Source organism: Schistocerca americana, chromosome 2 (assembly GCF_021461395.2).
Source record: "Schistocerca americana isolate TAMUIC-IGC-003095 chromosome 2, iqSchAmer2.1, whole genome shotgun sequence".
Lineage (NCBI taxonomy): Eukaryota > Metazoa > Arthropoda > Insecta > Orthoptera > Acrididae > Schistocerca > Schistocerca americana.
In genome coordinates, this window is record NC_060120.1 from 1,004,519,303 (window position 1) to 1,004,542,193 (window position 22,891).

A 22,891-nucleotide genomic window follows, 5' to 3' on the forward strand; every position below is an offset into this window, starting at 1 on the left:
CCGTCTTCCGGTGGGCCCGGATCCTCAGTTCGATCGAGAGGAGATTATGCGTTTTCATTTGGATGTGGCATCCTGCCAAGTGCTTAATGGCTTCCTGATCACTAGTTCTAGAGTTGCCATGGAAATGGCAGCTGACTCGGTTCTCCGGCAAGTAGTTGGCCTCATTCAGCAGGGGTGGTCATCCCGACCTCCAGGCCGGGCCTTGGACCCTATTCATAATTATTTTGTTCTATGAGACCGCCTCTCTGCCTTGGAAGGTGTTCTCCTTCTGGCTACCAATGATACAGCTCCTCGTGTGGTTTTTCCTGCAAGTTTGCGAAGGGAAGTCCTCACGTTATTACATGAGGGGCACTGGGGTGTTTCCCGTACTAAAACCTTGGCTCGCAGACATGTGTACTGGCCCGGTATTGACAGAGAAATTGAGCACTTGGTGGCCGCCTGTAACGTAACACACATGTATGCACTAGTGTCGTCATGGAGAACACTCTCTTGCATCAGTTTTCTCATGATGTAATCGTTCTGGGAGTGGAGTGGTAATCTGAAATTGCATAGCTTTTCTTAGCATTTCGATGAATGAATTCACTAGAAGGAAAGGACGGGGAAACTGAAGAGGCTATTTATCTAATTGAAATAGATATGGTGCCTTATGTCAGAAAAAGTATTCAACGAAAAATAATAGATTTTTGGAAAGTGATTCTTAAAAGAAAGAACTGAACTTCAAATTTTTCCTCTCTCTTCCCCTCATTCTAAGTCTCCAATCTTCCTCCCCATGCCCGTTTGCTCCATTCTCCTAAACGTGACATACTAAATGATGTTCATTTACACTACACTTGTGTCCAAAATTAAAGCAAAAATGGTTATTTTGCAAGGTTGCATTTATTTTGCCATGAAACAGTATAAACAGGAGATGGTAGAGTAGAGGCACTGTAAAGAATACAGAACATAAACATTTGCAATATGCGTAATGGTAGACAAACATGTTCTTCGTTTTTCTCAACTTAATGGACTGGTACACACATTCCGACAACTGGTTAATGTTCTCAGAAGGGGATGTGACCACCTCTGACAGCAATACAGGTCTGACAATGAAGGGGCATGCTGTGAATGACGTCATCAGTGTCATATTGAAACAATAATGCATATTCTTCATGCAGAGCTACTCGTAATGTTGGAGAGTGGTTGGTGGATGCTGACATGATGCAACCAGTCTCCCTAGTGAGTCCCAGACATGCTCTGTGGGATTCAAATCAGGAGAGTGACCAGACTATGTCATGTGTGTAGTACCTCCTATTTCCAAGAAAAGATTAGTTACCCGTGCTCTATGATGTCGAGCATAATTGTCCATCAGTACAAAGTCTGATCTCTTCACAATACCTGACAGCAGTTAAACCTTGTTGATTCACCTGTACAATTTCATGAAGAGTTGTGAACATAATCCCTTGCCACACCATTAGTGCTACTCCTTAATATCAGTCTCTCTCCACACTCTTTGGGTCCTGACATTGTGTTCTACATTCGCTCCGGGTGCAAATCCTTCGAGAATCATTCTCCGGATCAAATAGTGACTCATCTGTGAAAAGAACATTGGCCCTCTGTTTGATCGTCCAGGTGGCATGTTGACAACTTGACTCTAGATGTTCTTTCTTTGAAGGTGCATCAGAGGTACACATACAGCAGGTCTCTAACAATAAAGGCCACTTTGCTGAAGCCTTCTGTACACAGTTTGCCTTGACACAAGACATCCAGTGGATGCTGCTAGTTCAGATGCCAGTTGGCATGCAGTACTAAGGTGGTACAGTTGTGCCCTTACAGCCAAATGTCGCATGTGATCAACTCTGTGCTAGTCTTCGGAATTCAGTTTTGGTCTCTATAAACTCTCGTCACATCTGAGAAATAACAGAATGATTCACATTAAGGCATTGGGCAACATCAATTTGTGACTGTCCCATTTCCATTCTTCCTATGGCCCTCCACTACAGAGAGTCTGGTAGGCATCTTCTCTGTGCCATACTGCACCATATGTGACTGTGTACACACAGATTGTGGATGTGAGACTACCTGTTAAATACTAGCCCATTTGATAGGTGCCATGTCATCATTGGCGTGGTTGTCCATTGACTGGAATGCCATCTTGCATGCAGAACGTGATCTTATGGACATCTGTTGACAGTTTGTATGATTATATTGTGAATTAGACACAGGCTGGGAAATAGTGGTTTGTTTCTTTAATTTTGGACACCAATGTATATGTTTTCTTGAAGATATCACTCTATTACATTCCTCCTGTATCATTTCTCCCAAAATCTATGACATAGTTCAATTTTGGATCCTGATTTCCTTACCAATTCTTCATTCTAACATTCATGCCCAGTATCATTTTCTCTCTCTCCTAACATAAATGGAATTATGGTATACTTATCTTACTTTGCTTACTTCTCAATCTATTTTACTTTTACAATCTCCTCCTTATTCCTTGCTACCCACCTCTCTCTCTCTCTCTCTCTCTCTCTCTCTCTCTCTCTCTCACACACACACACACACACACACACACACACAGGTTAAGGATATAATACTGTGGCACCAACATTGATAGATTCCACCGATGACCTACACTGGCTGGGGATGGCAGATCTTTTCAAATCAATAAGCCAGTACATATGCACTCACAATGTAGTGATATCATCATCTGACTTTTCAGATTTTGGATGACAGTCAGTGAAATGCAAATCAGTTTCTTTTCTTTTCTTTTCTTTTTTTTTTCTTCGACTGATTCAGCCCAAATTCTTGCACATGAAATACGGACTGTGAGAAACTGGTAAGTTTAGTCAAAAAAGAATGAGTTTGTGGCATCCTGGGAATGAAAAATATCATAATCAGGATATAACTTGGAATCTATGGACTGAAATTGCAGGCTTATCTGAAACCACGTTTAGGCAAAATCTTTATTGGAAATTTTAGGAGTAAATTATAATCCCAACAACTGATTTGTTCAAGTGAGAAGGGTGGCTTATTACATGTTTAAAGTTACTTCAGTGGAACTTTCTTGGGTTGTGATGGATGGGCATTAGCTGTCTATGAATTGTTCATACTGATAACTGGTGTTACGCAAGTAGGATGGTGATTCTTTCATATGAGGTGGTTTGCAAATGTGCGGTATGTGTCTCCATTTTCCAATCTTTTAGGTGTTCAGAGTACCTTATTCTAAAATTTATGTTTGTCTTTCACACATAAAACTGAATGACAGTCCCTGAAGGTTAATTGACATGTGTCTGTCTTGCTGAATTATTTTGAAGTTGTGTAGACTGTTTGTAATCTTGCTTTTCAGTGTCACCATGAATTACCTTGAGTATGTAACAGAACAATTCTCTCTTCATCTTGTATATTTGCAAAATTTGTCTGGTCATTACAATAGCTGAGAGAAGGGTGCATAGTACTCACCAGCTTCTTTTTGAGACAGATATAGCTCATTCACATGCACTCATTGTCTCTTTAACAGCAAAGGCCACAATGCACGAGTTATCTCCAAGTACAGACGCATCATGCCATCCAACCCACCCATGGTGCTTAAAGTTGATTCTGATCTCCTTCACATAAAAAATTGTAATCTAACATAACATTTTGAGTGAGGTGGTGCAGTGGTTAGCACACTGGACTTGCATTCGGGAGGAGGATGGTTCAAATTCATGTCCAGCTATCCAGATTTAGATTTTTTGTGATTTCCCTAAATTGCTCCAAAGAAATGCCAGGATGGTTCCTTTGTAAAGGGCACATGACCAATTAACTTCCTCACCATTCTGTAACCCAAGCTTGTGCTCCATTGCTCATTATCATACTGTCAAAAGAATGTTAAATTCTAATCTCATAGATCAGACTTAAAGTCTTGATGGATGTATGCAGCCATAATCACAATCAATATAAGTATGACTCTGAAATGCTGATAGGCTGCCGAAATGAAGGAGGTCTAGATGGTAATAAATCCTCTATTGTTCTGAAGTGTTTCAGGCAAAGCCCATCATCAGAGTGCCACTTCTTACAAAAGAGGTTAAAGTGGGCACATAATGATGTCCATACAAAACTGACAAACAACATTTGTTGTCAAATACAGTAAGTGACATATCAGTTGCAAGCAAAATGTTTTGGTTTTGACTGATACATGTCACTTACTGTGTTCAACAACAAACGTTGTTTGTCGTTTTGTATGGACGTCAATATATGTCCACCTTAACTTCTTTTATAAGAAGTGGAACTTTGATGATAGGTATTGCCTGAAAAGCATCAGCATAATAGAGGATTTACTACCAACAAGATCCCCTCCACTTCTGCAGCCTATCAGCATTTTTAGTCATATTTATATTAAATTCTAATCTTTCTTACGTAAACTAATCTCACCTGCTTGATCCCACAAAAGCTGACAACAGAGATCAGACCCACTGTGACCAGGCTGTCGGCCAATGTTATCTGGTGATAATGTCTGCTGAGTTTTGTTAGTGTCACTCTGAACATGGCCTAAGAGAGTTTGTAGCATCCAGAGAGATGCATTGACACAGCGATTAATTTTGGCAACATGTTGATTTCTGAACTCATTTATTGTCTGTGGGGACAGCACAAGTTACAGATTACAAGAGGTCTAAGTTATGTTCCTGTGTGTGAATGTGGAGGTTCAACAGAAGCCTTTTTGAAAGTGAGTGTTTGTTTAGTACAGAGGTGTGAGACTTTGCAGAGGAAACTTCCAGTAGTAACAGCTGATCAGTAATTTCGTAGTTTGAAGCTCAGTGTTGTGGGACTTAGAAGAAACTGGAATGATTAATAGAAGGTAAATTTATAGGATAAATAGTTGGGGTTGGGGGTTTCATAAAAAGAATAAGGATAATTCTGTGTTAGTGATGTAAGTAACTCAATGATCGTGGCACACCAAACATATTCTGTGCTGTTGCTAATTATACTCACAATAGCACGAATATGTTTGTACAGCCAGTACTTTATCTGAGGAATGCATCTCACTTCTTAAAGACATGGCCATTGAATTTAGTCAAGGTTAAAATAACATAGAATAATACAGTGATTTTTACTCTCATTTCTGTAAATACACTTAGGGGGTAGGGGTGGATGATAATAATACTCAGATACACTCACTGCAAGCTGAACATCAAAAATCAATAGCTCAGTTAAGGGAAACTCCATGTTTGCCGATTGTTGATAAATCGGTAGCTGGCACAATCACTATTGTTTTTCTTTTTCATGTGTACGGCTAACAAAAAGTTACATTCATCAGATGCAATTCTCTTTTGTGGAGTGACTATAGCGATTATAATCTAAGCATTATGCACAGGTGACACATCTATTGATTGCTATGGACTTAAAAAAGATTTTGCTTAAGAATTCTGTCATTGGCACTATGTCCAGCATAGAGGAACACAAATGAGAAGACAATAACAGAGCACTGAGTGCAAAACATGAATATCCACAGAGAAATTCTTCAAGCTACACCAAATACAAAGCCACAAACTTTCAAGTGAATTTTGCAAATATACAATGCGTAATGATTGAAAAAACACACTGCAAAGGTATAAATGAATGAAAGCAGAGAATGCAGAATGGAACATGGTATGCTGACAGGAAAGTCTTTAACTTGTAATTCTAAAGTAAAACTGTTATTCAGCCTACAGTAACCAGAAGGATAAAAAGTAACTTCTACCCATAAAGAATACAAAACAAATGATTGCCATGGTTTGTTCATAGAAGTGAAAACCTTGTTATGAATAAGCTGTTCAATCTGCACTATGTTAATGACAGAGAGAGACAGAAATTGCAATAAGAGGTTCACCTAGCTGAGAGTGGGCCACACTCAAAATGAAATGCCTCACAGCCATTGCAGTTTGCTCTTAATTTATTGCTTGATGGCTTCATAGAAATGATGTCTCTACAGCATACAATATTTGTAAGGGAGTCACTGAAGAGTAATTGCTAGAACAAACTGCTGCACTTAGTAGCAATTAGTAAGATATTGTGGCTCTTATACTTCTGAGGGGCTCCACGACACTAATTTCTTAAAAACAAAACGAAGTTTTCACTTGGTTTGGTATTTACACCCAGGACCCCATAGCTATGTTAGGAAATATGAATGGGATGATTCAGATTGGAGACTATTAATTCATTATACCAAACTACCAGGGTTCTGTAACAGTGGTCGTTTTTGAGGACTAGTATATAGCACCTGCATTTTTCCTCTTGTTTAAATTGCCAGATCGAAAATCAAGAAGGAAATGTTAAGAAAACCTCTGTATTGTAAATCTGCTCATAACCCTGATCTGTACCTTACAGATCTGAAGATGAAAAACTCACAAAATTCCCAAATTACACACTTGTTAACCTTCTGACAGGCACGCCTTCTATTCGGACAAGGGCGGTCGCACACGTCTCGCAGATACTACTCGTTGTTAATAAACTTTGTCTTTTTAAACATTAAATTTTTATCATAAAAGTAATATTAGGTATTATTCATGGGTTATACAAACAAAAGCAAGGTAAATAATTTATTTAACAATAAAGTCATGTTTCAAAACACCCATTTTCTTCCCACAGCTTCTCGAGGTACTGATACTAATGAATGTCAAATTTACACAGGATTATTCTTGAAATTTTGGTTTCTCAATATACTAAAGTTATTCAGAAGTTGAAATACAATCAATGCAAACATTTCTTGAATGATGTAAACAAAATATACCATCCACATATCTCACATTTGAAATGGTTGATTATTTAGAAGCTGAAATACAATCATTGCAAACATTTCTTGAATGCTGTAAACAAATGAACTGTCAATGTATTTCACATTTGAAATGGGTGAACTTCATTTTCTTACTAACTAAACATGACCTACATCTTTTCTTCAGAGGCTCCTGAGACTGATCTTCTTCTCCTCTTCCTTGTTGCTGTTGGTGTTCATCTTCTGTGTGTGACACTTTTAAAACTTTTGTATGGAGGTCTCCAGTTATTTTAGTACTTCTCCTTTTTACATGTTCCTGCACAAGTTTGTTCCAAAATATCTGAGATATTTTCTTCTCTTGAGATTATAGCTGGTGTTTCCGTTCCACATTATAAATGAATTTATGGCAGCAATGTTCATCTTCAAGAAAAACACCACCAAAGGCCATTGCTTTGTGTTTCTAGCAGCATTGAAAAACCCACAAAGTTCATTGACAGTGTCAATACCTCATTTTGTGTGACTGTAAAAAGTTATAATTCCTGAGATCACCTATTCCTTCATTGATTTTTCCATTGTTGTGAAGGCTGGATATCAACAAAACATTCTTGTACTTTTTTGGCATCTATGAAATAAGTGTTGCCTCTTTGCGAAAAGCAAACAGACTTGAGTGGGGCTCTCACTTTCTGGTCGCTGTGAATTCTGGAGGAATCTGATTTTTTTTTTTTAAGTAACGTGACAACGTATGAAATTTTTTTTGTATGCCAATTCCTTTACCAAATGTAATCCATAAACCAAATGTCGGTCGTGATATTGCTCCCACTGTGGAAAATGGGTGCTGCTAACCTTTTCACAACATCGGATGGTTTATTGCTTCCACTACATGGACCTTCTGGTTGGGTTCCAGCATATATTTCCATATTATATGTGTAATATAGCTGAGAGTCGACCAAAGCATAAATTTTTGTGCCATATTTGCTTCTGCTTCTTTTTTTTTTTCAATTGTTGTATAAACTGCATCTACCTCAAAAAGCCTCAAGTTTTTCAATTGCGATATTTTCACCAAGAGAATTGCATTTTTGGCAGTTCACAACGAATTCTTCAAAAATAATACTTATAGGAGCTAGGTGGTCAGTTTTTCTTCATGTTCCTCTTGTTTCCACATCATCAAAATGAATAGATCGCATTAAAAATAAAAATCTTTGTATACTCATGACAGTTAGGAAGTCATCCATCTGCCATAAGTCATAGATATTCAGACAATTTGTGTAGTACACCCCAGTGAGATAAAACAGCCTGAATAAGGTTTTCATTTTGTCTGTCTGTCGAGCATCCCTTGAATGAGAATAGTTATCTTGTATTGTAAAAATAAATTTGTTTGTATTTTGTACAATACGTTGAATTGTTGTGTCAGATATGAGGCATTTCCATGAATTTAGAATATTAGTCACTTTTTCACAGGTCTGATGACTCCGGGCAGATGAAGTAAAATATTTTGTTTACCTTGTCTTTGCTTGTTTCTTGGCTTCTTTTTTGCCATGACCAAATTTCAATTATTTTTTTATTTTTCCTTTGAACAGCTTGAAATGTTAATTTGGTGCTCCCATCGTCATCATCCTCTGAGTTGGACTGAGCATTTAGTTCTGTATCAGAATCTCCATCTCTTTCCAATATGTGGCCTTCTTCATCAGTGTCACTGTCCTCTAAAACTGTTGTCCTTATCATCCTCAAATTGGTATCATGCAGAATTGCATTTATCACAGCTTCAACATCCAAAGGATTGTTAAAATTGTACGTCTCTTTGTCCCCCATAGTACCTAAGAAATAAATATGAAACGAAACTGAATAAATAACATGATGCAAGCATTGAAGGTCGCGCGTATCTGACACATACAATTTAGTTTAATTTCATTGTCAATTCAAGACACACATAAATTCACCATGTGCCTAGCAAAAGTATAGGGGAGGGAAAGGATCCACCTTGGTACAACAAACATATTAGGAAGTTGCTGAGAAAACAGAGAATTTTGCACAGTTGTTTTAAACGTAGTCACTGAGCATCTGACAAACAGCAATTATGCAATATGAAAGCCGCCATCAGAAGGACAATGAGAGACTCTTTTAACAAATCTGAAAGGAATATTTTATCTGCAGATTCTAAAAGTAACTCCAAAAGATTTTGGTCATACGTAAAATCTATGAACGCTACAAATAATTCAATACCTTCTCTTGCTGACAGTATGGGTAATGTAACTGATGATGATAAACAGAAGGCCGAAATTCTAAACCTAGCTTTCAAAAACTCATTTACTATAGAGGACTGCAGCACCATTCCCCCTTTCAATTATCGAACAAACGAAATGATGGCTGACATCGTGTTTAGTGTATCCGGGATTGTAAAACAGTTAAGATCCTTAGACGCCAGAAAGGGATCTGGCACAGACGGTATCCCCGTAAGGTTTTATGTTGACTATACTACAAATATAGCACCATTCTTATTCGTCATCTATCAGAGATCGTTGGAACGGTGGAAAGTTCCATGGGAGTGGAAGAAGGCCCAGGTCATAGCAATCTATAAAAAGGGTAGAAAATCGGATGCACATAATTACCGACCAATTTCACTGACATCGATTTGTTGTAGAATCATGGAACATATTTTGTGTTCAGACATAATGACCTTTCTAGACTCTGAGAAGCTCATCTACAGAAACCAGCACAGTTTTAGGAAACAGTGGTCATGGGAGGCACAGCTGGCCCTCTTTGTGCATGATATACAACAGGCTCTAGATACCGGCTCCCAGGTTGATGCCATATTTCTTGACTTTCAAAAGGCGTTCGACTCAGTTCCGAACTGTTGCTTGCTACAAAAAGTGTGTGCTTATGGTCTATCCAGTGACATATGTGGGTGGACAGAAAGTTTTCTAACAGACAAGGAGCAGTATGTCATCCTGAACGGGGTAACTTCAACAGAAACAAGAGTAACTTCAGGTGTGCCCCAAGGCAGCAAAATAGGTCCTCTGCTTTTTACAAATTTACGTAAACGATCTGGTTGGTGGTATTGACAGTGGCCTTAGACTGTTTGTGGATGATGCTGTAGTCTACAGGAAAGTAGTATCACACAAAAGTTGTGAACAAATCAATGAGTATCTGCAGAAAATAAATGCATGGTGTAATGACTGGCAGTTATCACTCAATATTAGTAAGTGTAACCTACTGCGTATAACAAGGTGAAAATCCCCATTAACGTGTGAGTACAAAATAAATGATCAGTCTTTGGAAGCAGTAACATCAGTCAAGTATCTGGGTGTGACTATTCGAAATGATCTCAAATGGAATGATCAGATTACACAAGTAACGGGTAAGGCAAACTCTAGATTGCCGTTTATTGGTAGAATCCTGAAGCGATGCCGTCCTTCAACAAAGGCAATAGCTTACAATATGTTAGTTCATCCAGTCTTAGAGTATTGTTCATCTGTATGGGACCCTTACCAGTTGGATCTGAATCAAGAAATTGAGAAAGTCCAAAGAAGAGTGGCAATATTCATGACTGATACATTTAGCCATTGGGAGAGCATTACAAATCTCATAGAAAGTTTGAAGTGGGACACACTTGCAGATAGACGACGCGCTAAACAGAAGGGGCTGCTCACTAAATTCTGAAATCCAATATTCACTGAGGATGCAGAGCATATATTATTACCACCAACTTTGAAATCGCATAATGATCATCAAACAAAGATAAGGGAAATAAGAGCTCATACTGAGGCATTCAGACAGTCGTTTTTCCCTTGTGCGATCCGCGAGTGGAACAGAGGGGGGAAATATGACTTTGGCGCGAATTGTGCCCTCCACCACACATCACTTGGTGGCTAGCAGAGTATATATGTAGATATGTAGATGTAGATGTACAGTACTTTAAATAACTAATAAGCATTAAACATTTAATAATATATAAGAGAAAATGAAAAGTTTTATTTATTTATTTATTGTATTTATTTATTTATTTATTTTTTTGCATGGAGACACCAACTGGTGTAAAAACGTCCACGGAGGGTCACGCATATTCCTCAGTAACAAAACAATTGTTACTAGCTTGCTGTTTACCGTAGCAGGCAGTGGTCAGGACTGAAGTAGGATGGGGCCGAAAGAGGAGGCTACAACAAAGGGGGGATTTCCCTCCCTCCTGCTTTCCAAGATAAGGTAACAAACACTGTCACTCCATATCTGACACATAAGCACCCACATTGGAAGCTTAAGCCCAGAAATTTTCAGCTTCAGCTGAAAAACTTTAATTGGTTTTGAGCACATAATTTCATTAAATACTGAGTGGCACTGAACAGTTTGTTAAATAGGTGAGGATGCAGTGTAATTTATGTCCCTGGAAATAATCTGATACTTTCAAATGGGAATATCATTCTTTGTGGTAGTTAAACCCTCTAATTTACAGATTTAAAGATGTATAAACAAAATTATTTGATTTCAGGATATAAACTGTTCAGGATATCCAAATCCAGTCAAAAGCTCTTGGATGCTGTTGTAAGGCCAGAATAATGCCTTCAAGGTAGGTAATGGGGACATCAATCTATCTCCTGATGTTAATACCTATAAACTCTTGCTTAGCACTCAAATGATTGCATTGGTTGACTGAGTCTACTAGAAGTCATTGTTTTACTCTGAATTCTAATTAATTATTGTTGGACTGTTTGCAGTTCAACCTACCTTCAAGTTGCACGTCTGTTAGTCACCTGTATCATTGCTGGAGTTAGTGAGAAGATTTGGCAATAATTGCAGCTTATTTTTGTCTGCGCACTGTTTGGCATGCAGAGTCAACCATGCAGCCAGTAACGTAAGTCAAAATTTCTTTATTTTAATTACTTACACCATCATTTTTATGGGTTAAAATCTATCATTATCAAATAAGTTTCATTTTTGTTTATATTTTAAGAGCACAGTTCAAAAAAGGGTTGGCAGAAGAGGAAACTAAAAACTTCTAAATGATCTGGTCCAAAGGTAAGGAAGAACAAATACTAGTTAGTGATCACAACAGTGAATCAGAAATAGGAGCAGGTCCTTTGGAGGGAAATGAACATATTCATTTTGAAGAAGAGGAAATCCTACGTCATGAAGAAGATGTTGGTGATGATTTTGATTTTATTTGTGGGTCTTTTTTTGGTGAAGATGGTAAAAATAAGTGGTCCAGGGAAGGTGTTATAGACAAAAAAGCAACAGTTCCCTTAGAAAATATAATAAAAACCATTTGTGGCTAAAGACATCTACTGAGGGTGTTATACAGGAAGTAATGATGTTCAACAGGATTATTAGTGAGGACATGATTGATTCACTTGTGGAATACAGCAACTTTCATATTAGACACTTGATATCACAAAACTACTATTCCAGAGATTGGGATGTAAAGGAGGCATTGAGGGAAGAGGCCTGTGCTCTTATTGGGTAAAAATAAAGCAAATCTTGAAGAAATTTGGAGTAATGATTGCACTGGTGTGATGATTCTCAGAGCTTGTATGCTGTACATATAGTTCTTATTCCTCCTCAGAAGTGTGAGATTTGACAATAAAGTGGCAAATTAGTAGCCATCAGGTTGTATTTGGATAAATTTGTTACAAATTGTAAGGAAAGGTGTAGTTTGGGAGAGTTCACAACCACATACGAGATTAGCACCTTTTAGAGGAAGCTGTTGATTTGTTCAATACACACCAAACAAACCAGCCAAATATGGGTTGAAATTATTTGCTATTTGTGATGCCAAAACATTCTACACAGCATCAGTTGATGGCCCTTACAAGTGCCAAATGACCTGTGCATCAACTGGCAGAATTTCTGAATGGCTCCAGTCAGAATATTTCTTTTGATAACTGGTATACTAGTTACCAATTGGAAATCACAATGGAGTCATGCCCCAGAGGAAGTAAATGTGTTGTTCTAGTTAGCATCATGCACAGTGAAAGTACTATTGATGAAGGAACCAATAACCGCACATTATCACAGACTACAACATGACAAAGGGAGGGGTTGGCACAGTGCAACTGATGTGCAGTAAATACTCTATGGATCATGTAACTAGAAGATGGACAGTGGCTATATGGCTTACTTTATTAAAGATCATTGACATCAGTGCCCAAATATTGTTTCAGTCCAATGCAGAAAACCCAAGAAAATCAAGGAGGATATTTCTGAAACAGCTCTCTCAGCAACTTATGAAAGCTCATTTAGATACAGGGTCCCACACTCCTATGATTCCAAATGACCTCAAAATATTTTTGGAAAATTAAAATTGGAAGAACCTCAACAACTGGGAGAGCCTAAAAATAAAAGAAGAGTCACTGATTTACATGTGTTAGAAAAAAGAATATTGTTGCTACAGTTCTTTGTTGTCAGTGGAAGATTTTTGTGTGCAAAAAACATTCCTTCATTGTTTGTGAAAAGTGTGCATGTAACACTGTGGACAACCTGGAGGAAGAGGATGAGTAAAATTTGAGTACACATAATAAAAATAAAAACACATCTAATAAATAAACTGATGTGGTGCAATAAGTGCTGTGGAAGTATTGTGCAGTGCAAAATAAATGTAGGCCAAGCGTGACATGAGATTAATTTGTGTGTTTTAGAAATTTGTTGTTAAATGAAAGAGTACTTTTATTAGCTTTTGTAACTACCTATTAAGGAGAAATAAACTTCAAACATTAAAATATATGTTTATTTATGTATAAAGCAAAATAAAGCTTTTTTTTCATTACCCGACATACTGAAGCAGTATTGTTTGTGCCTCTAAAGGATGCAGTGGCTGGCTGACAGAGTCAACCATGCAACCACTTATGTTGTAAAAATTGGTGCAACTGCCTGAGAGTTAACCTAAAAACTGGGGGGGGGGGGGGGTTCACTTAAATATAACAAAAGGGAACAACAACTTCAAACTGAGATTAGGGCCCCACAGTTGGAAGCCAAGAATAGCTCAAAAATGCTAAAGTAACAGTTTTAGAGAATATGGCTATGGAATGGACAAAATATTTGTACTCTAAAGCAAGTGCATTGTGTCTGTTACTTTTCATATTTTTATTTGTCTTTTAATGACTTAGTGTTACTTTTGCAGTTTGTGGTTACAGTGGCGAGCATCAACACAGTTCTGATATGATAAGGTGTGCAGTCTCTCTACACTAGGCAGTTAGGTTGTTATGGTAAGAACTGATGCAAAGACCCAGATCATCTTCCAAAATTTGAGTATTCACAAAATAGTTTAGAAAATGGTCACCAGCCATGCCTTGATTCACAAGATAAGGACAAAAAAGTTGAACCACCTATATACTACCAAAAATTCTGTAGCAAACTGATTACATTCCATTAAGTTCCAAATCTGTATCACTGAACCACAAACATACATCACTATCACACTTCACTTAACTCCAAAATACAACACTGCAACGTCATCAAAAATCTCAGTAAAGAAAAATTCTCAGGTCAATATTTAAAACAAGAAAATCTAACAAAGATAAAACATATTGGTTCTTACAGAAACAATACAGTTAATTTTCTTTTGAAGAAGACTCCAACTGCAAGTTATTTACATGATAAAGTTGCCTTCTGTTAATAATGCTGGTTTCTTCTAAGTCTCCACACACTACTTTGAACTAAAAAATTACCAATCAGCCAAAAATTTCTGGAAATTGCTTCTGTAATGTCTTGCACTTCGTTACTAAGTTACAACACTCACCTTCAAAAGTCAGAAACTACTGTTGGAACTCAGTGTTCACACATAGACACATAAATTAGAAACAAACTATAACAACCCCAACAAGAATCACAAAAACTGCTGCCACTGCTCTGGATCAGCTATTTGTGAATACAAACTGTACTGCAAAATATAAAAGTACAAGCCATAGTGATCATGAAGCTCAAGTTGTTGCTCTCCAAAGCCACTTTCTGCCTACCCAGAACTACAAAAGAACTGTAACAGCAAGAAGTTTCAGTACATGTAATATAGAAACATTCAGTTCCCTATTATCAGGAGAAAGGTGGGAAGAAGTTTTAGAAATAGATGACATCAACAAAAGTTTGAGAAATTCTCTAGCACCTTCAGTGATTACTTTGAAATTGCACTCCCTGTGAAGTAATGAGAGGCACAACTCCGAAAACAAAGGGATGGGTAACAACAGGTATCAAAATCCCAAGTGCAAGGAAAAGAGAATTGCTCAGATATAGGAAAAATAATTACTCCAGTATAGGAAAAATAATAAGATAACCCCACTTCTGAACAACTACATTCAGAAGTACTTTCAAATCTACAAGAGAGTCATAACCCAGGCAAAAAATGTCCAATGATAAGTTCATAACAGAGTCAGCAAATAAATCTCAAACAATAAGGAAAGTAATGAAGAAGGAAGCAAATAAAGTGATCCTGAAAATGGAAACCATCACTCTGAACCATGAGAACAAGCAGGTAACTGATCCCCAGCACATTGCAAATCTTTTCATGTGTTACTGTGCAGATATCACAAATAATTTAATAGTCAGTGATAAAACAGATACCAAAAAGAAATAGGAAAACAAAGTGCATTCATGTTCCTCTTCAATCTGTATTTGTTGAACAACTCCATATGAAATCATCCATGTTGCATCAGCTCTTAAGAAAACGTCATCAGGAATTAATGATATTTCTGATTGTATCATAAGCAATTTATTACACACATTTCACTGCCTCTTGCAGATGTAGTCAATTCATCTTTTCTAACAGAGCCATTTCCAGACTGTTTAAAAATTGGTAAAGTGGTCCTATCCATAAGAAAGGAGACAAATCAAATATAAAAAACTATAGACCAATTGCCTTATAATCAGGATTTTGTAAAATCATAGGAAAAGTATTGTATGATAGGTTAATGAAATTTGTAGAGAAAAGTGAAATTCTCACTGATAGCAAGGATGTAGTAAAAATCAACAACTAGTGTCATCTATGATTTTATACACAATGCCCTGCAAACAATGGACAAAAAACAAAGTGTCACTACCATTTTTAGACTTAAATAAAGCCTTTGACATACTGGACCACAACATACTGTTGGACAAGATCCAGGTACATGGCATTAGAACATTGCACTAAAATGGTTAACATCATACTTGACAAACACGAAGCATAAAAAAACAAATAAAACCTGAACTAAGGGAAAATATTAGGTTATGTCCCTCAGATGCAGAAATTCTAAAAGAAGGAATCCTTCAGGTATCCATTCTTGGGCCAGTCCTCTTTCTCCTCTAAATAAACAACTGAGACCCAATCAACGAGTCACAAGCAAATTTTTTTTTTCAGAAGACACTAGCATCCATATTACAGGAAACACCCCAAGTTGGCTACAAGCAGCTGTAAATGAAACTACAGAACAGCTAAGTAGGTGGTTTGAGTGGAATAAACTAAAAAAAAAAAAATCCAAAATATCTGTTTAAAAGGTGATGGATGCAACACCAAGGTGACAATAAACAAATAATGTTTTTAGGCAAATGGCTTCAAAACAACTTCAAATGGCATAAACATATAAACAAAATAAATGGAATGCTAAATAAAGTACATTATAGTCTACAGTTACTCTCTGTTAAAGCAAGTTTTAACATTGTCCAAACTGCCTATTTTGTTCAGTCCATGGCATCCTATTGTATGGAAGTATATTTTGGGGTAATATAGTGCCTAGTTCACTCTTATTCCTAACCCAGAAAAGATCTGCAAGAGTAAAGCAACATGCTTGACAAACAGATTCTTCCAAACCCCTCTTTCAAAAGTCATCAATCCTCTCACATCCCCGTGTGTACATACTAGAAATCTGTAAGTATGTTAGGAAGAAATTAAAAGACATAAATGAAAAATTTATTATCCATGAGCATGATATAAGGCAAAAGGAAAAGCTTATGTCCAATCAGTAAATTCATCAGCCTAAAAAACTTCTACAATAAGCAGTGATGTACAAATTTACAATAGCCTTCCACATAAGGTGAAAATCATACCATTATTCACATCCTTTTGTAAAACCCTGAGGGCATTCTCATTAGATCATTGTTTCTATTCACTAACAGAATTCTAAGAACATTTGAGATACAAGAGACTTGAAACAAGACAGTTTTTCATCCTCATGACTGACAATGAGTCTTATCTATTCTCTTGAAGTAGACACCATTTGTTTGTATTCTGATCTGAAGATCACCGTTTAAGAGGATGAAACTGGTAATCACTGTTTTCTACATTACGATCATGACAAATAAAGGTTTTAATAAAAAAATGGACAGCATTCAATTTCAGATTCCCGCTCCTCTTCTCAAACCATTACACTATGAGAAAATTGATGTGAGAGAGTGTTGTACATGATGAGTCCGTACACTTTTGGTAGGGAACTTTTTGGCTTTAATCTGCATTCCAAAATGTGAAAAGGTATAATTTCAGTTTGCAAAAGATGAGGTTTGGTGATATTATTAAAAAACATGCAGGTACAGTGAGGCAACAAAAGTCATGGTATAGCTGTGTGCAATATACAGATGGCGATAGTATCATGTATACAAGGTGTAAAAGGGTAGTGCACTGGTGGAGCTGTCATTTGTGTTCAGGTGATTTGCGTGAAAAGGTTTCCAATGTGATTACAGTCGGGCAACTTTGATTGTGGAATGACAGTTAGAGCTAGACATATGGGACTTTCTGTTTCAAATATAGTTGAGGAATTCAGTATTATGAGATCTGAGATGTCAAAAGCATATTAAAAATACCAAATTTCAGGTGTTACCTCTCACCACAGGCAGCACAATGGCCAGGGCCTTCACTTAATGACCGAGAGCTGAGGTGTCTGCACGGCACAGCGGACACACCAGGAACCGCGGTGTTGGCCGTCGAATGGCGCTAGCTGCGCAGCATTTGTGCACCGCCGCCGTCAGTGTCAGCCAGTTTGCCGTGGCATACGGAGCTCCATCGCAGCCTTTAACACTGGTAGCATGCCGCGACAGCGTGGACGTGAATCGTATGTGCAGTTGACAGACTTTGAGCGAGGGCGTATAGTGGGCATGCGGGAGGCCGGGTGGACGTACCGCCGAATTGCTCAACACGTGGGGCGTGAGGTCTCCACAGTACATCGATGTTGTCGCCAGTGGTCGGCGGAAGGTGCACGTGCCCGTCGACCTGGGACCGGACCGCAGCGACGCACGGATGCACGCCAAGACCGTAGGATCCTACGCAGTGCCGTAGGGGACCGCACCGCCACTTCCCAGCAAATTAGGGACACTGTTGCTCCTGGGGTATCGGCGAGGACCATTCGCAACCGTCTCCATGAAGCTGGGCTACGGTCCCGCACGCCGTTAGGCCGTCTTCCGCTCACGCCCCAACATCGTGCAGCCCGCCTCCAGTTGTGTCGCGACATGCGTGAATGGAGGGACGAATGGAGACGTGTCGTCTTCAGCGATGAGAGTCGCTTCTGCCTTGGTGCCAATGATGGTCGTATGCGTGTTTGGCGCCATGCAGGTGAGCGCCACAATCAGGACTGCATACGACCGAGGCACACAGGGCCAACACCCGGCATCATGGTGTGGGGAGCGATCTCCTACACTGGCCGTACACCACTGGTGATCGTCGAGGGGACACTGAATAGTGCACGGTACATCCAAACCGTCATCGAACCCATCGTTCTACCATTCCTAGACCGGCAAGGGAACTTGCTGTTCCAACAGGACAATGCACGTCCGCATGTATCCCGTGCCACCCAGCGTGCTCTAGAAGGTGTAAGTCAACTACCCTGGCCAGCAAGATCTCCGGATCTGTCCCCCATTGAGCATGTTTGGGACTGGATGAAGCGTCGTCTCACGCGGTCTGCACGTCCAGCACGAATGCTGGTCCAACTGAGGCGCCAGGTGGAAATGACACGGCAAGCCGTTCCACAGGACTACATCCAGCATCTCTACGATCGTCTCCATGGGAGAATAGCAGCCTGCATTGCTGCGAAAGGTGGATATACACTGTACTAGTGCCGACATTGTGCATGCTCTGTTGCCTGTGTCTATGTGCCTGCGGTTCTGCCAGTGTGATCATGTGATGTATCTGACCCCAGGAATGTGTCAATAAAGTTTCCCCTTCCTGGGACAATGAATTCACGGTGTTCTTATTTCAATTTCCAGGAGTGTAGTTCTAAGTTCTAGGGGACTAATGACATCAGCAGTTGAGTCCCATAGTGCTCAGAGCCATTTGAACCATTTGAACCTGCAAAACAGTGGCAGGTTAAGGTAACGACGATGAAGGTGTACACCGATCACGCACCCATCTTCTCAAAGTTGACCACAAAGGTTCAATAATATTGAGATGTGGTGACTGGTGGCAAAGGAAGAAGCGACGCTTCATCCTCGTGCTCATAAAACTAGTCCTAGACGACGCGAGATGCGTGAACAGCGCCCCTGTCGTCTTGGAACAGTATCACCATTTGGAAATAAACATTTTACCGTAGGATGGGCCCGATAAACCAAAATGGTCACGTATTCCTGGCAATAATGCGACCTTTTAGAGTAACTATGGGGCCTCACAATACCACGATGTGGTTGCTTAACTCATCACCGAACCCCTACCATCTTTCAGTCTTGGGACATAAGCTCTGCCAGAAGTTGGAAACAGTGTGAAACAAGACCCATCCATCCAAATGATAATTCTTTCATTTTCCCAGAGTCCAAGTTTTACGGTATCTGCAATACGTTTTCCTCTTATTGGCATTTGCATCACTCATGAGTGGTTTCGGAATTCCACTTCACCGAGTAATTACCTGCGCCTGGAACCCCCGTCGTGTTGTTTTGGTGCTGACAGGGTTCGCGAGTGAGACATTCAGTTCTGCAGTCACTTTTGCAGCTGTTATCTCCTTATTTTTCGTCACAACACTCTTCAGTGCACATCTGCCACCATCGCTCAACACACACTTTTGTCTGCGTTGTGACTTATCGGATGATGTTTTTCAGATAAATCTTCGATACGACGTCTCTTTAAACACTAAACATTTTGGCTCCCTTGTTACTGAAGCACTCGCCATATGAGCACCAACAATTTGCCTACGTTCGAATTCACAAAAAGCACTCACAACTGTGGTCTGATCACGACTGACACTTGCAACGTACTGAGGACATTACACAGATGCCGTCCGTGGTGAAACACAGTGGTGCAACCAGCACGCTTGGCTAGCATCTGCATTTGTGTTCGAGCATGCATTTCTCACAGTGGTTCTATGTTTTTGTCCAACTCCCGTTAAGTTTTCCGTGGTTCCCTTGAGTCGCTTATGGAAAATGCCAGGCTGGTTCGTATGAAAAGACACAGATGTCCTTCACCAATCAGAGCTTGCCCTCCATCACTGATGACCTCGCTGTCAACGGGACGTAACAACAAAATTTTCATCCTTTTGCTTTCACGCGCCAGTTTGTGATATGACGTTCGACGTGAAGATAGCCGCTTTTAATCGTGGTGATAAACAAATTATCGTTCGTTCATTTGGCCGACAACGGGAGAACAGATGGTAGAGAAGTCCCTGATCGCTATACTCTGAGTTGTACCCTGTGTTGATCACAATGAGGGAGGGCACTTGGTACAGTTGGCGGTGATCTATCCGTGAAACGAGGACGTTGTTCGACAGAGCACTTTGCTATATCTGCTTTTCTTGAATTCCACACACGTCGACACATGCAGCATTATTGCCCCTCCCCTCTCCTCCGCCCCTAACTTAACCCGCACAGTCATCTACAAGAAGAAGGTGAACATTCGACAAAGAGCGCTTTTAAGTGAGGGCCACCCTTCCCCAGTATAGCACTGCATTCCATAAATATCCAGGGTTACTTTGTGTCGTAACTTTCGGACTATAACTGAATACTGATCGCTTAATTACCATTAACACTGATGTGGGCAAGTGAAATACGCTAAAGAAGGTAACTACTGGTACCTTTTACTTTCGCCTCAGTACTAAATAACAAAGAATATTTCGAGATAGTAATTTTGCCAAAGAAGCAATTAAGTTTGCACTTAACTATACCGTCAACGATGAGGTCATTAGTGGCAGAGCACTAGAACCAGGGTGGGGAAGGAAATCAGCCAAGTCCTTTTCATAGGGACCCTCCCAACATTAAGTGATCTGGGGCGGGGGGCGACATACAGACTACCATACTTGAGGTCTCTGTTCCAATGTAATGTGAATAGAGTGTTAAGCCCTGCTGCACTTCGCTCGGCCTGTCACTCCTGAAATAACGTCAGACTTCTGGTGGCAAATCTGAAGGCGCAGAAGGTGTTCTTATATGCTGCTAGTAAGGGAGCAAATATCGAGAACGACCAAAATTTCTATTTCGTGCTTAGTTAGGACGATGTTATGGGCATCCGCCTAAATTTACCCAATAGGAGTAAGAGCCTAAAATTTCCATTTCTAGTATAACTGATTCGGTGAGTCTGAGAACATGTCATCCCGAAAGAACGAAATTTGACAGCAAGTGCAAGAATTTCCTTTTGTAACTATCTGTAACATTTGATAATTATCAACTTGATATTTTTTAAAAAGTAGATTACTTTGATACCTAAAAGGCGTTTCATTGGTATATGTGAAGTTCATCTTCAGGGTCCTCTAACTGGGGAGGTATCAAGAATGGTGTCCAGTAGGGTTCAGTCTGGGGTCCCTTATTGTTCTTAGTACATATTAATGAGTTGCCACTCTATATTCATGCAAAGCTAGTTCTTTTTGCTGATGATACAAATATAGTAACCGCACCCAACGAATAAGAATTAGCTGAGGAAATTGTAAATAATGTATTTCAGGAAATTATTAAGTGGTTCTCTGCAACTCTCACTGTAGTTTGAGAAAACGTAGTATATACAGTTCTGTACAGTAAATGGCATAACATCATTGATAAATACAGACTTTGAACAGAAGTCGGTTGCTAAGGGGCGAAATATGCAAAATTTATGGGTGTGTACATTGATGAGAAATTGAATTGGAAGAAACACATTGAAGATCTACTGAAACGTTTAGGTTCAGCTACTTATGCTATTAGGGTTACTGAAAATTGTGGTCGTAAACATATCACTAAACTAGCCTACTGTGCCTCTTTTCATTCACTGTTTTCATATTGCATCATATTTTGGGGCAATTCATCACTAAGAGAAAACGTATTCAGTGCAAAAAAGTGTGTAATCAGAACACTAGCTGGAGCAAAGGAACTCGGGATATTCACAACACTTTCGTAATACACATATTCACTTATGAAATTTGTTACCAATACCCCATCCCAGTTTGAAAATAATAGCAAAGTGCATAGCTACAACACTAGAAGAAAGGATGATCTATTCTGGGTTAAATCTGACTTCGGCACAGAAAGGTGTGAATTATGCTACCAAAAAAATTTTGGTCATTTACCAAATAGCATTAAAAGTCTGACAGAGAGCCAACCAGTATTTAAATACAAATTGAAAGAATTTCTTAATGACATCTCCTTCTACTCAATAGATGACTTTTTAAATATAAAGAAGTATTTGTAAAGAAAAAAGGAATATATGTTAAATTGAGACGTTCCGCATCATTACGAAATATTGTACTCGTGATCTATGGAACAAGTATTAATCTAATGTCATGTATTATTAATATGTACATGTATGACACCATTTTCATTTAACGACCAGAAACTGCATCCTCACTCGGTTGTAAAATAACAGCAAAATTTATATTTCTTTGTAGACCAATAACGTCACCGTTGGATATCAACAAAAATAGCCAGCAAAAATGTCAATGATTAACACCTAAAAGTGAAGGAACAGAAAATAAAGTTTGAAAAACACTTATTCAGCTTCGATACCATTTAAAACACCGTTTTTGGTTACAGATCTTCACAGCTGATAATATTATTTCATTTTTGTGTTACTTTCATGACCTTTCATTTTTTTGCTGATAATTCGAATAATAAAACTGAAAAAATAATTTTTAAAGCTGTAAACTTAAAAGGGGACGGAAGAAGGAGGAGCGGCAAGAGAAACCACTTGTCCATTATAGAATTTGATAGACAAACTTTTTATTCATTATAAAATTATTACATATTTCTAAAAATAACCGTCTAAGCTGCAATCTAGCGTTGCCAAGTTCAAATGGAAATACCGTGGTTTCAGAGAGAAATGCATAACTTGGGTTTCGTTTGATTGTCAGGCTGTTGATCGTA

General features: G+C 38.9%; 1 protein-coding gene across 2 annotated transcripts in view; it reads right to left on the bottom strand.

Annotated features, from left to right (window-relative positions):
- The window catches only part of LOC124596221, a 139,299-nt gene extending 119,377 nt beyond the window's left edge, over window positions 1-19,922 (bottom strand). For both annotated transcript variants that reach the window (XM_047135277.1, XM_047135276.1), the window contains exon 1: window positions 19,483-19,922. In XM_047135277.1, the coding sequence (XP_046991233.1) occupies window positions 19,483-19,541 (59 nt within the window). In that variant the 5' untranslated portion in view covers window positions 19,542-19,922. The remainder of the gene's footprint in view (window positions 1-19,482) is intronic.
- Window positions 19,923-22,891: the final 2,969 nt, after the last annotated feature.